At 35.8% G+C, this 14,445-nt stretch overlaps 1 protein-coding gene across 3 annotated transcripts in view; it reads right to left on the bottom strand.

Annotated features, from left to right (window-relative positions):
- Positions 1-11,654, bottom strand: part of LOC144962449 (DNA annealing helicase and endonuclease ZRANB3-like) — a 33,765-nt gene extending 22,111 nt beyond the window's left edge. The window contains exons 1-7 of one of the 3 annotated variants that reach the window (XM_078895399.1): positions 11,420-11,654; positions 9,250-9,268; positions 6,440-6,618; positions 5,590-5,824; positions 4,509-4,627; positions 2,753-2,897; positions 980-1,186 (exon numbers count right to left, since the gene is read on the bottom strand). In XM_078895399.1, the coding sequence (XP_078751525.1) occupies positions 980-1,186; positions 2,753-2,897; positions 4,509-4,627; positions 5,590-5,824; positions 6,440-6,618; positions 9,250-9,268; positions 11,420-11,520 (1,005 nt within the window). In that variant the 5' untranslated portion in view covers positions 11,521-11,654. Of the gene's footprint in view, positions 1-979; positions 1,187-2,747; positions 2,898-4,508; positions 4,628-5,589; positions 5,825-6,439; positions 6,619-9,249; positions 9,269-11,408 lie in introns of those variants that run through there. The other 2 variants (XM_078895400.1, XM_078895401.1) reach the window with 2 other exon arrangements.
- Positions 11,655-14,445: the final 2,791 nt, after the last annotated feature.

Below are 14,445 nucleotides of genomic sequence, written 5' to 3'. Positions count from 1 at the left end.
CAAATATTCCACAAAAACGAATGAAGGAATTTCCATATTCTTCCCTCATATTATCATTGAAGCATCTTGTGTCACCATAGAGAGATTTTACAGTTTTAGGTTATGGGATTTGTATTAGAACATTACGAAGTTGTAAAAGGTTGCAAATCAGTATTTTCTGACAAAATAGATGTTAAAAATGTATAATTTAGATTATGAGTCAAAATACACAAATCCTATTAATAAATCTCTCTATGTTGACATAATACATTATCTCTGTGATAACTGTGGAAATTTTCAGACAATTTCATGGAATAGATTCTGAAAAATATTTGACACAGTATCCCATACCCCTTGAAAAATGACATATTGAGAAAATAGCAAAATAACTTTTCACACTATTCTTACTCCCTATACCCTTTGCTACCGTGTTTTTCGTGCCTTTATAGTATATTTTGAGAATTTGCACTTTGCTAATATTATTTCTAAGATAATAAGATATTGTTTCCCGCCAAAATTTAAAAATAAATTTTTTGAAGGATTTTCCTAATATTTAGACCCAAACCCCACGTCAGGCTCTCAGATTAGATATATTTCATGTGTAAATACCACTAAATCATCAACAGAGAAACTCACTGGAATCAAACTTTAAAAACCTGTATATAAGATAAACTCACAAAAAAATAGGTGTTAGCAGTTCTGAAGAGGGGTGAGAAAAGCAGACCACAATCCACTTGAATTAGCTCGATTTAAACGTTGGCTCTACCAATTGAGCAACTGGGACCCAAAGCCAAAGAATAGTAAATAATAAAAAATCCACAAGTCAACAAAAAACATGATGAGTGTTTCTGGGCTCACATTGGCTTTACTATCTCATACTTGATTTTGACGCATGTAATTTATGTAGACAACTTAAGGAAATAGATAGTTTTCATAATAGTGCATGGTTGAAATTCAGGCACAATGAGGTTTTGGATCACAAAGAACCTAGAAATCAAACCTTGGCTTCCCCACTCATCCGATACAGAGAAGAGACATCTCTGAACACTGCCAGTCCATCATCATCTTCTTGGGCCGAAGCTGAAGCAGGGCCCCCATTTCCATGGTGGTCATCAGCCAAGGACTCCATAGAGTTGGCCAGTTGTTGGAATGTCCGGTTACCTTTGTGGATGTTCTGTCTCAGGGAATCAAATCTTTTGGATATATCCTGGTGGAAATGAGCAATAAAATGAAATACATGAACCATCTCTTCAAAACTGTAATATGCTAGGATGAACTAAGTAAAAGAAATCAATTTTAAAATTAAAGTGGTCTGAACAGGGTTTTTTTGTTTTTTTTTAAAGTTTAAGAAACAAAATTCTTTCTCACCAACAAAGACATTTATTTTGGCCCAAAATTTTACAAGTTAAGCTTAAAATTCGATTTCATGTTTGTTTTTTGTTTTTTTTTGTTTTTAAGGGTTTTATGGCGCTTGCAACACATTAAGATCATATCAGCGCCAGTAAAAAGGAAGAAAATTGTATGGTAAAAACATTCGAGATGTACAATTAAAGGGACTTGAGGAAAAAGTAAGACAAGGGGAAAAGATTCAAATAGGGAACAGATGGAGATTTCAAGAACACACTATCAGTGTACCTAGTTTGAAATCACCTAAAAGTCTCACCTAGACACCAGCACAAGTTCTAACTAAGAAGAAAACACTCAAATGTTTACAAATCTTTTGTTAAAAATAAAACAAAATAACAGTACATAACAGAGAGATGATTTACAAGGAAAAAAATATCATCTCCCAAAACTAACTATATATTTGACTGTTTCCGGTCAGGGCCAGGACAAGACTAAGTAATCTCATTCCAAGACAAAGACAGAAAGCAATTGGAAAACAGATATGGGGGTAGAGAAGACACAGCAAGTACCTGAAGTGCCCAAGCAAAATTGCTAACACAATTTATCGCAATCAAACATTACAAAATGACACAAAGTAGTAAATTCCCAGACATTTACTTATAATATTATCAATCTTACTATTTGAGGGAATTCCAAAGCTAGAACAATTCAGGACATCATGACTCGAGACTGACTATACCAAGTAGCTCAGCAATTTTGGTTACTCATATCAAGAAATATATTGCGCCTACCTTCACTACATTACACAATTGGTACATTTTTTTTAAATCTAAATTTCAAGAAAAAAATTTGTATCAACCTAAATTACAATATTACCATCCTCATTCATTCAGAGTTCTTACTTTTAAGATGCTTTAATGGCAGATTGGATTCTGGTTTGAATCCCTAAACCACAGAAATGTCTTTAGCATTTAATTAAATTATAGTCTCTCGTAAAACTAATGGATTAATTCTATATTCGGTCATCTGGAGGACGATTCAGGTTGACATTATATATTTGATGAATTATCTATGCATCTTATAGGAGTTAGAATGCCTGAAGTTCGATATCTATCAATGCAAAACAAAGGGCAGATTTTTTGTTTTCTTTCATGAGATAGGGGAATAAAGTCTGTACATGAATTTCACAGCACCTTCAAAACTTTAATCCTTGTTAATTTGATGATAAAAATGGTTGGGTTATATTACGGTTGATGAAATAATGTTGAAGATGATGATGACAATATTGGTGATAACATACGTGTTGTTGTTGGCTTGGGACCCATTGTAAAACGTTTTGAGCATACCTAGTGGATATTGTGCTTTATAAAAGCTGAAGGTTTAATGATTATTTTGGCAATGATGATAAAGCTAATTCTTACCCCACCTTCTTCAAGCTTGAGTCCTTGAGTTCAAACAAAACTCGCTGTCGTTGTTTTGGTGGCAATTCTGTCAACACTTGACTCTTCTCTCTCCTAATCATCAGCATCCCTGACATCCTTTGTTGTAACTCCTCCAGGTTACTGGCACCACTGATGACAAATTGAGGTGGAAATTCAATAAAACATCACACAACTCATGAAATGAGATGAGTACAATAACAATACAGTAGAACATGAAAGTAACGTACTCGGAAATAGCGAGAACTCGGAAATAGCGAGTACAATCTAAATCCCCGTTTTTTTCTCTTCTTCGAGTCAATAAAATTAGCATGCAAGTAGCGAGTATGAAAAAGAGGTCAACTCGGAAATAACGAGCATTTCCTGCCCCAGCCCAGGACTTCGAACGAAGTAAAGCAAAACAACAGACAAGGGCGATTTAAATATTTTTAGCCTAGCTTCTTTTCTCTTCTTATTTTTCGTTACGAGTAATATTACATAGTTGCCTAGTCGAGAGTACATAGTAGGCGAAACAAATTTGGGTGGGGGTTGGGTGTGTGTGTTTGTGCGCGAGGTAAGCACTGGCAGCCAACATGTCAACATGCCTCACTTCGCAGCATCGGTCAGCGAGTCGCATTCGTTAACGAACGACACGATCAGCGAGAGAGGGGAGCGTGGAACCATCATTTCAGTGGGTCAGTGATTGAGTGATGCGCTTGCTTACCTCATCAAACATGCCTAGTGCATACAAACACTCGCACACACACATACACGAAATCTTGATGGAAATGGAAGGGGTGGATCAACTTCAACCTGTGCCATCATTACGTAGTTAACGAAGGCCGTTCAACCCCGCCCTCACCCCACTTTATCCACACACAGTCATTTGCACGCATGCGCGGCACACACGCACAACATGGATGAAAGTTACTCAATGATATTAATCCTGCAAAGGCAGGTGCTCAGAAAAAAAAATCCTGCAACTACCAATAAGAGGAAAAAACAGAAGTGCGGTTAATTATATAAATGCCGGTTTTTTTCATTTTCGAATTCCGGCCAGACAAAAAAAAAACGGCGAGACCTCTTTTTCAAAAATAAAAATCCGGCCATGCCGGATTTTTCCGGCGAACTTTCACCCATGACGCACAAACAAACACACACACACACACTGTCTTTCCATATTTTTGTACGGCAGAGTGACCTTTCCTGGCAACTCGGGAATAGCCAGAACTCGGAAATAGCGAGTAATCAGGAGTGGACCCGTCGAACTCGCTATTTCCGAGTTCTACTGTAATAACAACAACAAAAAACACACAATACAATAGGTATCGTGTTAGTTTTCTTTTCAGGTTACCTTACCATCTGAGACAATTTAACTCTCTGCATGGTTGCCTTCGATTAGTCTTTAACCCAGTATTATGTTATACCTTTTCACCAAAAAAGCAGCAACAATGATGTGACTGTGATATCTTATTAGCTGAAATATGAGTCGCATTGCTGTTACTGTAATCTTGGTGATTAAGGTAGGATATCACATCAGTTACAGACAATCAAACATTGTCTGTAATACAACAGGACACCAGTAAAAATGAAGAAAATGGGATTCTTAAAAGTTTATAGATCTATGGTTTATCTGCAATTAAAAATTATCTAGCAGGAAAACTATACCATAAATAGGGAGAAATTCCCACTTATACAAAAGAATAAAAAAATGTTTTTATTTTTTAAGATGAAACTGTGAGGATTCCGATAGATCAGACTTACTCAACTTTTCTCTGCCTCTTCCCTCCATAATAAAGGTACCTTGGCTCACAGTATCTTTCAGTAAATTTCCAAAAAGTGTCCCATTTGCCAGGGCACACTGCGTCCAGTTGAGGATATAACTGTATAAGAACAAAGAGAGAAAAATGTTAAATGTTCATATCTATATGAGATGGTAATAGTCCTTCAGAGCAACCCGGCCCATAGAACCAGAGTTTTTCTTTCGCACAAAATGGACAGTACAAATTGCTTGCTATCCATTTGATAGGATGCTAGTCACTGCTGGGTGGATTAGGGGGTTAGAAAAAATTCTTGACTTCACCTGGGATTGAATAGTATAAAAAGGATAGAAGTATACAATTGAAGAAAAAAACCTCTGCACATAGTATGAGACAGAAATCACTGCATCAGCTGGATGCTTGTGAAAATGAAAATATAATTGTATTATTACTGAAAATAGCTAAAATATGCATAATAACAACAACAAGACTTAAAACCAGGAGGTGATTTACAAAAATAAAAATAAACAAATAATAAAGATAAAAATTAACTCTCATTTAAAAACAGTGGCCATACCCGATGACATTTGTGATCCCAAACCCAGGATAGTCCAACCTGAGGTGTTTCCACAGATACAACAATGTTATTTCATTTTGACAAGTAAATGGGAGTAAAGAGACCTTTTATAGCACTCAAAGCAACAACACCCAGTTCAATCATCTACAGAAATAACATCGAGTTACATGCCACAGACAATGAACAAGAAAACCGATATCATTATTTTCCTAAATCCAAATTTACCGTTTTTTAAAATCGGAATTAACCCACAATGCATGATTTTTACCCTTATTTTAAAATTAACCATAACCATAAAACGAATAGAATAGAAATGTAATTTAGTTCAACTTTAGTCATAGGTCCATTTCTGAGTAAAGTGTAAATTTTTTCTCACAATTTTCCTCTAAATTTTTGGTTACAAGATCTAAATCTTGAGGGAACTCATTTGGATTTGTCCAATCTATATATACCAATGATTCAGATTCAGTTGTAGGTTTGTAAATTTTAAACTACAGTAAGAAATTACCTCAACGGGTCTAGCAAGAGCTGGAGTTCCCGATAATAAAATTCTTCGTTTTGCCATTTTGATAATGGGCACAATGATTCTAGACGACAAGGTCTTTGTGTTTTTCAAATAATGTGACTCATCACAAATCACCACTTGGAATTTCCGTCTTCTAATGGTTTCTTGTATTAACTTTGCACTGGGAATCCGCAACAATCCATAGGTCACGATGCTGATGGGAGAGTCAGCGATGCCGCTGAGAACAAAGAAAAAAAATTCTGGAATCACCTCAAAACTTCAAATCATTCCATGAGTCAACAACTTTTAGATTTCAAAGTCATTATAAGCTCAGGATCCAAGTTTTAATGATCTTCTGATGGTAAAAATCATGGCTTTTGTACATAATCATCATTAAAATCCTCCACAAATAAAGCTATCAAACCATAATGTCAGTAAAACAAGACTGGTCTTTCTTAGGATTATGCCGTATAAATTAGGATGATTCCCTGAAACAAAACAAAAAAAAAAAATTTATGTAGAGTTGCCAAGGTCAAAAGCTATCTAGATCTCATAACTTGAGTTTCCATAACTAACCATACCGTCTTTTGAGGATTTTAAAAAGTTTTCTCAATTGTTTTTATTTATGAGATATTGATAAAATCATAGTCATAACATAGCTTAAGCTATATAATTTCATTTCATTTCTCATAAAGACTCGAAATCGATTTTATTACAGATTTCATAAAAAATCAGATCAGAATTTTCACAACCCCCCCCCCCCCCCCCCCCCCCCCCCCCAAAAAAAAAAAAGAAAAGAAAGAAAAAAAAGATTCAGGTGGTAATTATTGGAAGGTCTGATAACAAAGATTACCTTGCATCAGCCCCAGACTGAATAAGATTAATGTCTTGTGGCAAAATGTCAGGCAGCCATTTTTCGATCTCTTCAATCCAGCAGTATTTGACACATGAAGGAACTATGACAAGAAGGGGCCACTCATTCCGGAACATGCAGGCAGCTGATATGGCTTGGAGAGTCTTGCCCAAACCCATCTGATAAAATAGAAAATAATACATATAACTAAAAATCATAGTTAAGGTGGATTAAGAGAAACAATTTTAGAAGTATTAGACTGGTTTAATTATAGTTTAAGCAGAGGATCATGCATTGAAATGTCTAAAATTCTCCCTTTATATCCATTAAAAGAACTTCTGATCCTTATGATATAGCTCGACAAATATCCAAAGTAACAAGAGAATTGTTACTGGATCTTTCTCGTGGAACTTGAGGGAGAAAATAAATTCAAAGATGAGAAATTAACATAAAAAGAGGTTCAACACAGTTACAGACAAATATAATTGATAAAATACCAATTATTTTTCGAAACTGAGTCTTACAATTGTATTGAGTCAAATTTTAAGCCAAAGTTCAAGATTTTCACCCCAAAACAATCATTGCCCGATCTTTGAATATATTTTTTTTTAATTTATCAATAATAAATGGTTCTATAAGTTTACTATATTTCACTTTTTGTCCCACTAGGTCTTAGAGTTCAAGCTGCTTGCTTTCTTTGTCATTAAGGAGAAATTAATCTTAAAGTATTAACAAAAATCCAATATGCTCACCATTACCATGGCAACAATTTTACACATTACATCATAGGTTGTTTTTTTTTCTCTGCTGTGTGTATTGAACTGGTAAGGGTGTAATTTAAGAATAAGAAGTCGTTTTGATAAATATCAAGCGAGATGGTTTTAAAGCATGTTCCTCCCCCCAATGGTGCATTGAGTAATTTGAAGTCATGTCCATGCCAAGTAAAAGGAGATGGATACACGAGATCACAGCCGCTACTCACTTGATTTGATACTGAACAGCTATTAGGATGTCAGAAATAATATGAAACCTCACATATAAAAAGCGAAGTCTCTCGTGATCACAGAGATCTAAAGTGCTTTTTCATTTGAAAAATATTAATATATGAAGAGGTTAAAAATAGAATAATTTATACAAGAATATGTCACTGTCACTAAGCAATAGCAAGGTTAGTGCAGAAGCATAGAAAAGATGACCATTATGATATTGTGAATTGTAGGTGAATTCAAAAAGAACAAAACCATCTCATATTTTTTCAGGTAGAAAAAAAAAAGTATCCGCATGAGCTGTAAATAAAAAAATAATAAATAATCATAAACATTGACAAAAAAAATAATAACTATGTTGTCATTGATATAAAATAGCTGGATTCCGGTAGAATTGATAAAAGAAAATGTCAAGAGACTGAGCATTTGTCACAGATTGAATTGTTGGTGACAATGGCTGAAAATTTGGCCTTGGCAGAGCATCCTCAGGTGAGGTTCTTTACACAAATTACCCAAATTTGACTAGAACTTTTTTTTTTAAAGTACTTTATGATAGACTAGGGTCCTATCACAAGGGTATCAAGCAATTGCTATTGTCCTTTTCACGCTGTAGAAAATGGGATAAACTCCAGCTCCATGGGCCTAATAGCTCTGAAAGGGAACCGACTATACAATAATAATAATAATAATGAAGCATTTTTATAATGTGCACACTTCCACTCAAAGGTGCTCAGGGCGCTATGAAAAGAAAAATTAATTTTTTTTTAAAATAAAAAAATTTAAAAGTTACAATAGTTAACCAATGCACAAACTAAAATATACAACGGACAAAAAGGCAAGGGAAAAAAGTTCTGTATTCAGATTCTTTTAAAAAACTGTTAATGAAGTGCTGAATCAAGTTTCGAAACTTATGCTATTCCATAACTGAAAGGCACTGATACAGAAAACTTTACTGTTAAATTTATTTGAAAATTTTCTTATATTAATCAATAAAGAGTCAGCGGATCTCAAAGCTCGCACTGGTTTATAGGGAGAAGTTAGGTCTTGGATGTAAGGAGTGGATATTTCATTCATGGATTTATATGCATAACAAAGAATCTTAAAATCAATTCAAAACTTTACATGCAGCCAGTGGAGGGATTTTACAATCGGTGCTATATGTTTATTTGATTTAGTGAGGGATGTTATTCTGGCTGCTTTATTTTGAACCTTTTATAATCTATTTATAGTGTATTCAGGGCAGCCGACAAGAAGGGCTTTGCAATAATCAATTCTACTAAAAAAGCAAAGAAGACATTAGCATGCTAGTTATATCTTTATCAATAAGGTGTCTTAATTTCCCTATATTTCTCAAATGAAAGTTGCAAGATTTGAGTACATTGGAAACAAGGTCATTCATGGACAAATTATTATCCAATAAAACACCAAGGTTACGAACATGGGTTGTTGAAATGTTGACATTTGTACCAGCAATATCAATAGATCGGGATACCATTTGTGGTGCACTATTCTTTCTTCCAAACTTAATAATTTCTGTCTTATCTTTAGTTTTAATTTGTTATCAGTCAATAATTAATCAATTAAAACATAAAAATTCAAAAAAACAAATTGTATTTTGACTCTCTGTGGCCTGGATTGAGGCATAAAAGATATATTGTATTGTACAGAATAAAACCATAGAAATTGGCTAAATTTGATCATAAATAAATCTTTTAATTATCTTGTTAAAGTTGAGGTGTGGCAGAAATTCTACTACTAATCAGATCTTTCATGAAGAAGCAGAATTAGGAATAAGACTGTTTGCAAGTTCTGAAATGCTCTTACCTCATCAGCAATGAGACATCTGGAAAAAAAAAAAAACAATAAGAAAAATAAACAAACAAATATGTATGCATATCAAAAGTAGGCAGAATGGCACATCAGTACTGCTGCTTTTGCTGTGTACCTGAAAGGTACCAAACTCTTTTTCCTTTGTGTGCTGTGTGGCAATGAGCAAGTCATCTCACCCTGGCTCTGTGGTGCTGCACTGTGGTTCAAGCCTGAGTAGTTCAGTCTTCCCTAAAGACACACTTTCCTCTGCAAGTGAATAAAATAGTGCTTCAGATCCAAAAGGCCCACTGAGCCGGAGTTATTCCTGTTTCCATTGCATGAAACGGACAATAGCAATTGCTTGCTATCCTTTGGATAGAATGTTGTGTATTGCAAAGTACTTTCTGCAAAGTCTAATGACCCAACTACCCAATCACTGCCGGGTGGACAAGGGGGTTAACAAAAAAATCTTGATTTCACACAGCGGTTCGATCTTGGTCCCTTTGCATGTGAAGCAAAAACTCTACCAACTGAGCTATAGGAACTGACAAGGATGAATAAAAGGAATTTTCTTTGTTTAATTTTAAAGGTGTAAAACTTACTTATGACATTTCTCCTACCGCTTGATGAAATGAGAATAAGCTTTTGGGTCGAAGGGATAGTGACTATAACACCTGGCTTGTGATTTGCTGGTATTCATGCCAAATTTTAGGGCCCTATATCTATAAGCAGACACTTTAATTATGCGCCGAAATGCCATGTTTTCATTATCCTCTCATCATGGCTTCCCAATGATATCGATATTCATATCGATATCTTTTAATTTAGTTATTCATTATATTAATTTTAGTCCATAATGTTTTCAGTACTATCATTTACTATGTTTTTATTCTTAATACTAATAATAATATTTTTAAGGGGGGTGGGGGTGGGGGGGATAAAGTTATAAATTGTCAGTCCAAATTACGTAATTGTAATAGCAATAAACCCAAAGTGATGTTGAAGAACTTTTAAAGGCCAGAACTTTCCTTCCAATTAAAATAAAGACATATAAACTGCCTTGGGTGAATCTTTTTCAGTTTGTCATTTTATTATGCAATTAAATTGCCATGAATGTGCTCTCTCTCCCTCCCTCCCTCTCTCTCTCTCTCTCTCTCTCTCTCTCTCTCTCTCTCTCTCTCTCTCTCTCCCTCCCTCCCTCCCTCTCTCTCTCTCTCTCTCTCTCTCTCTCTCTCGGTTGCTCATGACTCATATCACAGTGCTCCTGCATATAATAGAAGTTACCATCAATAAACACCACTATTACAATTACTACAACCACCACCACATCATTATTACTACCACTATCCCAGCAACCTCCACATCGTTATCAAAACTATAGCAACCACCACCACCTTTACATCATCATCCACCTCCTCTGCATCATCGCTACCACAACTACTACAACCTCAACCATCACATCACCACCATTACTACCACTCCCTCAGCTACCTCCACATCGTTATCAACACTGCAGCAACCACCACCACCATTATATCATCATCATCACTACCACCAGCACATCATCAACACCACCGCCACCACCATCACTATACAACAAAAGATACATCGTTATTCCGTTATCGTCACAGAATCGCAAATAATAATAATACTAAAAATTTTAAAATAAATTAAATAAATAAATAAATAATAATATTAATAATAATAATAATAATCATAATAATGATAATAATAACAATAATAATAAAAATATGTTTATTTATATCTTGCACCCAATCCTCTATAGAATAATGCTCTAGGCTTAGGTTACCTAATAGTAATAGAGGTGACTTTTTGCCTTTTTAAATTTATTTATCTTCCTCATTATTAAAGTAAATGAATTGTCCTTGATCAGACGAACCTTTTGGTATACAGTCTGTTAATAAGAACTTCATATTGACTGTTTTAGCAATTTTTTATTAACAGTGCGCGGTTTCGATCACAACTTTCCAATCAATTGTAATTTTGGGGTAAAAATAATGATACCCTACCAAAATATCTGCGATATTCTTCTTTGTAACGAAGTTATGCATCTTTAATTGAACCCCCATGACGCGAACGGCAATTTCCAGTCACAACTTTCCTATGGGCGAGTTGGGTCACAATTTGACTGCCACTGCTGCCGCTCACTATACCTCGTCCTCACCTGCCATTTTTTTCAACAGCAAAACTGACTCCCTCTCTCTGAAACGGGAGTAAAGCTTCCATAAGTGGTTCAGGAAGCTTACTCCAATCAACGATGGTCATTTTCACGATTTAAAACCAGATAACATGATAATAGTACCAGTGTGACGCATGTTTATGAAGTATAATCATAAAAAAATAATCCCAAAAATAAGGATCCTCAGTGAGTGAAATAAGGCAAATTTTAAACAGCGCGATTTCATCAAATTTGTCTCCCTTGCATTGACTCTTCTTGATTTTACACGTCAGAGAGTGGAATTATAGGTAAGTGATTGTTTACGCTTACTGCTGCTGCTGCGAGTGGATAAGCCCGTAGGACCTGAGTTCGAGCCCCGCTGTCGGTAACTCAAAGTTGAGACCTTGGAAAACGCTCTTTACTCACATTCACTCACCGCTTTCAAGTCAAAGATAAGTAACAGCGGGGGAAAAAAAAAACTACCGAAAAAAAAAAACCCAACAACATTAATTAGTTGCTTTGGGCCGCACTATATTTTCCAAATGTAGCAGATACTGCTTTACACCATAAATTTTAGCATATGCTGCTTTTCGTTAACATCTCTCCTGTCTTACTAGCCGTGATAGGTATCTGCAATCACAGACGGCTCTCTTTTTCTTTTTGCCGACGTGAGGCACCAGCTTCTAATGGTGCTCACAATTATGTGATGACGATCGACTCGATCAGCAAATTCTTCACCGCACTTGTGCACCGTCGCAAACCCGCCCGGAAACTTCGTCACAACACACCGTTCAACTAGATGCTCTGCGGTTTCAGGTTCCATACCACATCGGGTTAATAGTGTGGATCTCGGGATGGCCGAGGCCATCGGGTTGGATCTCCATGAGTCACATATCGGGCGTGCCGCTCAATTGGCTCGCTTAGGCTCGATACCCGGTATGGTCTCGTGACATCAACTGGGATTTGCACCTTTGTGAGGCGAGATGGACGTGCGACAGTGCGGTGCACAGATTACGCAGAATCCTAGTAGTCTGTGGTGCGATGAGGGTGGGGTATGGAGGCTACCAATGAGCCAAGATACCACAGGCCGCCTCATTATTTTATATAAAAGATTTTTAAAACTATGGTTATCCACCTCTCCCCACAAACAACTAATGCTCTTTACTGCTAAAATAATTAGGCCAGGCCAGCAATCGGGGCCTAACTTGTGAGAAATCAAAACCATATCAGTTTAATCATTGGAAGAACAGGTTTGTTGTAATTAAAACATACGGATGAAGACAATTACAATGAATATAGATTTTATTGATATTCGGTTTGCTTAGATGAATATTAATAATCAATAAGAATATTACACAAATCATTCACCGAACAGAGCCCCATGATGCTATAAATAAGAATCACAGTCCAACACACAGCAGTTCAACTTGTAATTATGTCATTGTCTTCTGAGTAGATATGTGGTGCATTGAGGTTGGATTTTATATTCATTCTATTATATTTTGACTAACATCACCGTTGATATTCAAAGGAAGAAATGTTATATGACTGTCTAATTGCTGTTGTCATTTTTTTTAAAATGACATTCACAAGTCTCAATGCACTGACGTGTGCCACGATCCATACCGATTCTATGATAGGATCTATGGACAACTTCAGTGATCGGGTGATATTATACAATTTTGCTTTAGAGTAAAGGAAATGTTGACAAATAGACCTCTTTACATAGACCCATCATAAATGCCAATTATGTGAGTACACCTCTTTCAAATTCAACCCCCCCCCCCCCCCCACCCTTACACACATTAATATACACACATTCTAATAAAAAAGAATAAACCCACTAGAACATTTACGAAGCGCAATATACATTCAGTGTGCTCAGGGCACTTAAAAGTGGTCCGAAGCCAATAGCAACATGAAAGACGAGACATGATGCCTGTTGGGCGACATGACATTTTTCTCCGACACAGACAACACTGTTTCCGACCAGGTACTCATTTTACACCTGAGTACGGCGAGAGAATGTGTTTTCGATTCATGTCGCCTTAAATAAACAGTCAGCAACCGTCCCTGGAAATAAATCAACACTTCTTCCCACTTGATGCTGCCCTCCAAATGCAGATATTGTATTGTTGTTTGTTTTTTTTTTAATAATTATTTCAATACATATTCAAAAAATAGCAGCAAGCACAAATGCAAGCTAAAAATTTAAAGATGTCCGAATTATTTTTTATCTAGACCTCTATAATATAGAATATTATAAATAAGTTCAGAATTAGACGGCATTTAAAGATCAATAAATTAATAGATATACGAGGACTGTGTCAGCAGCTTATCGCAAACTAATCAAAATTTATTTAATAACGTTCACAATCACTGCTTGATGACATCACCATTCATTTATCCGACTCATTGTCATTCATAGCGAGCAACAGACTGCTCAATTGACTGCAATGACTGTCCGTTCGATGTGATATCTTTCGATATTCGAAGTTTTTTGACAACAATTTCGATTATTAGTAATAGAAATGAAACTGCCACAAGTAATACCGTCATTACAACGGCATATGTGATCATAGGATTGGTCAGTATATCAAAAGAGCCAGATTCTTCTTCGTGATATAGACTTTTGGGCTGGAATCTTTTCAGACTTTTTATTTTTAGAATTCCAGATTCGCGTATGCGAATGATCGCCCTTGTCATCAATGTGTTGATCTCAGACCCTTTAGGAAATCTCAATGCGTAATTCAATTCAACTATGTCCGTCCCCATAATGACGTAATCACCAGGGTGTGGCTGTCCTTTTACCCAATCTTCAAGTAAGGATCTTTTGGAAATGAGAACAAAATTTTGTGGCAGAGAATTTAGATATGAAAGTGTAACTTCATCAACTGATTTAGACGAGGGGTTAACAATTTTGTAAGCATGTTCATGAAGTTTTCTGAATGAATCTTCTTCGGTCTGGGTGACAATGACATTAAGAGCAATTTCGGCAATACTGCTTTCAACAATGCCCCAAGAGTAGTCAC

The sequence above is a fragment of the Berghia stephanieae genome, chromosome 1 (assembly GCF_034508935.2).
Source record: "Berghia stephanieae isolate SIO BIC M18660-M18661 chromosome 1, UCSD_Bste_1.3, whole genome shotgun sequence".
NCBI lineage: Eukaryota > Metazoa > Mollusca > Gastropoda > Nudibranchia > Aeolidiidae > Berghia > Berghia stephanieae.
The sequence above is the reverse complement of the archived record's forward strand: the minus strand, read 5'-3'. Positions and strand labels throughout refer to the sequence as shown.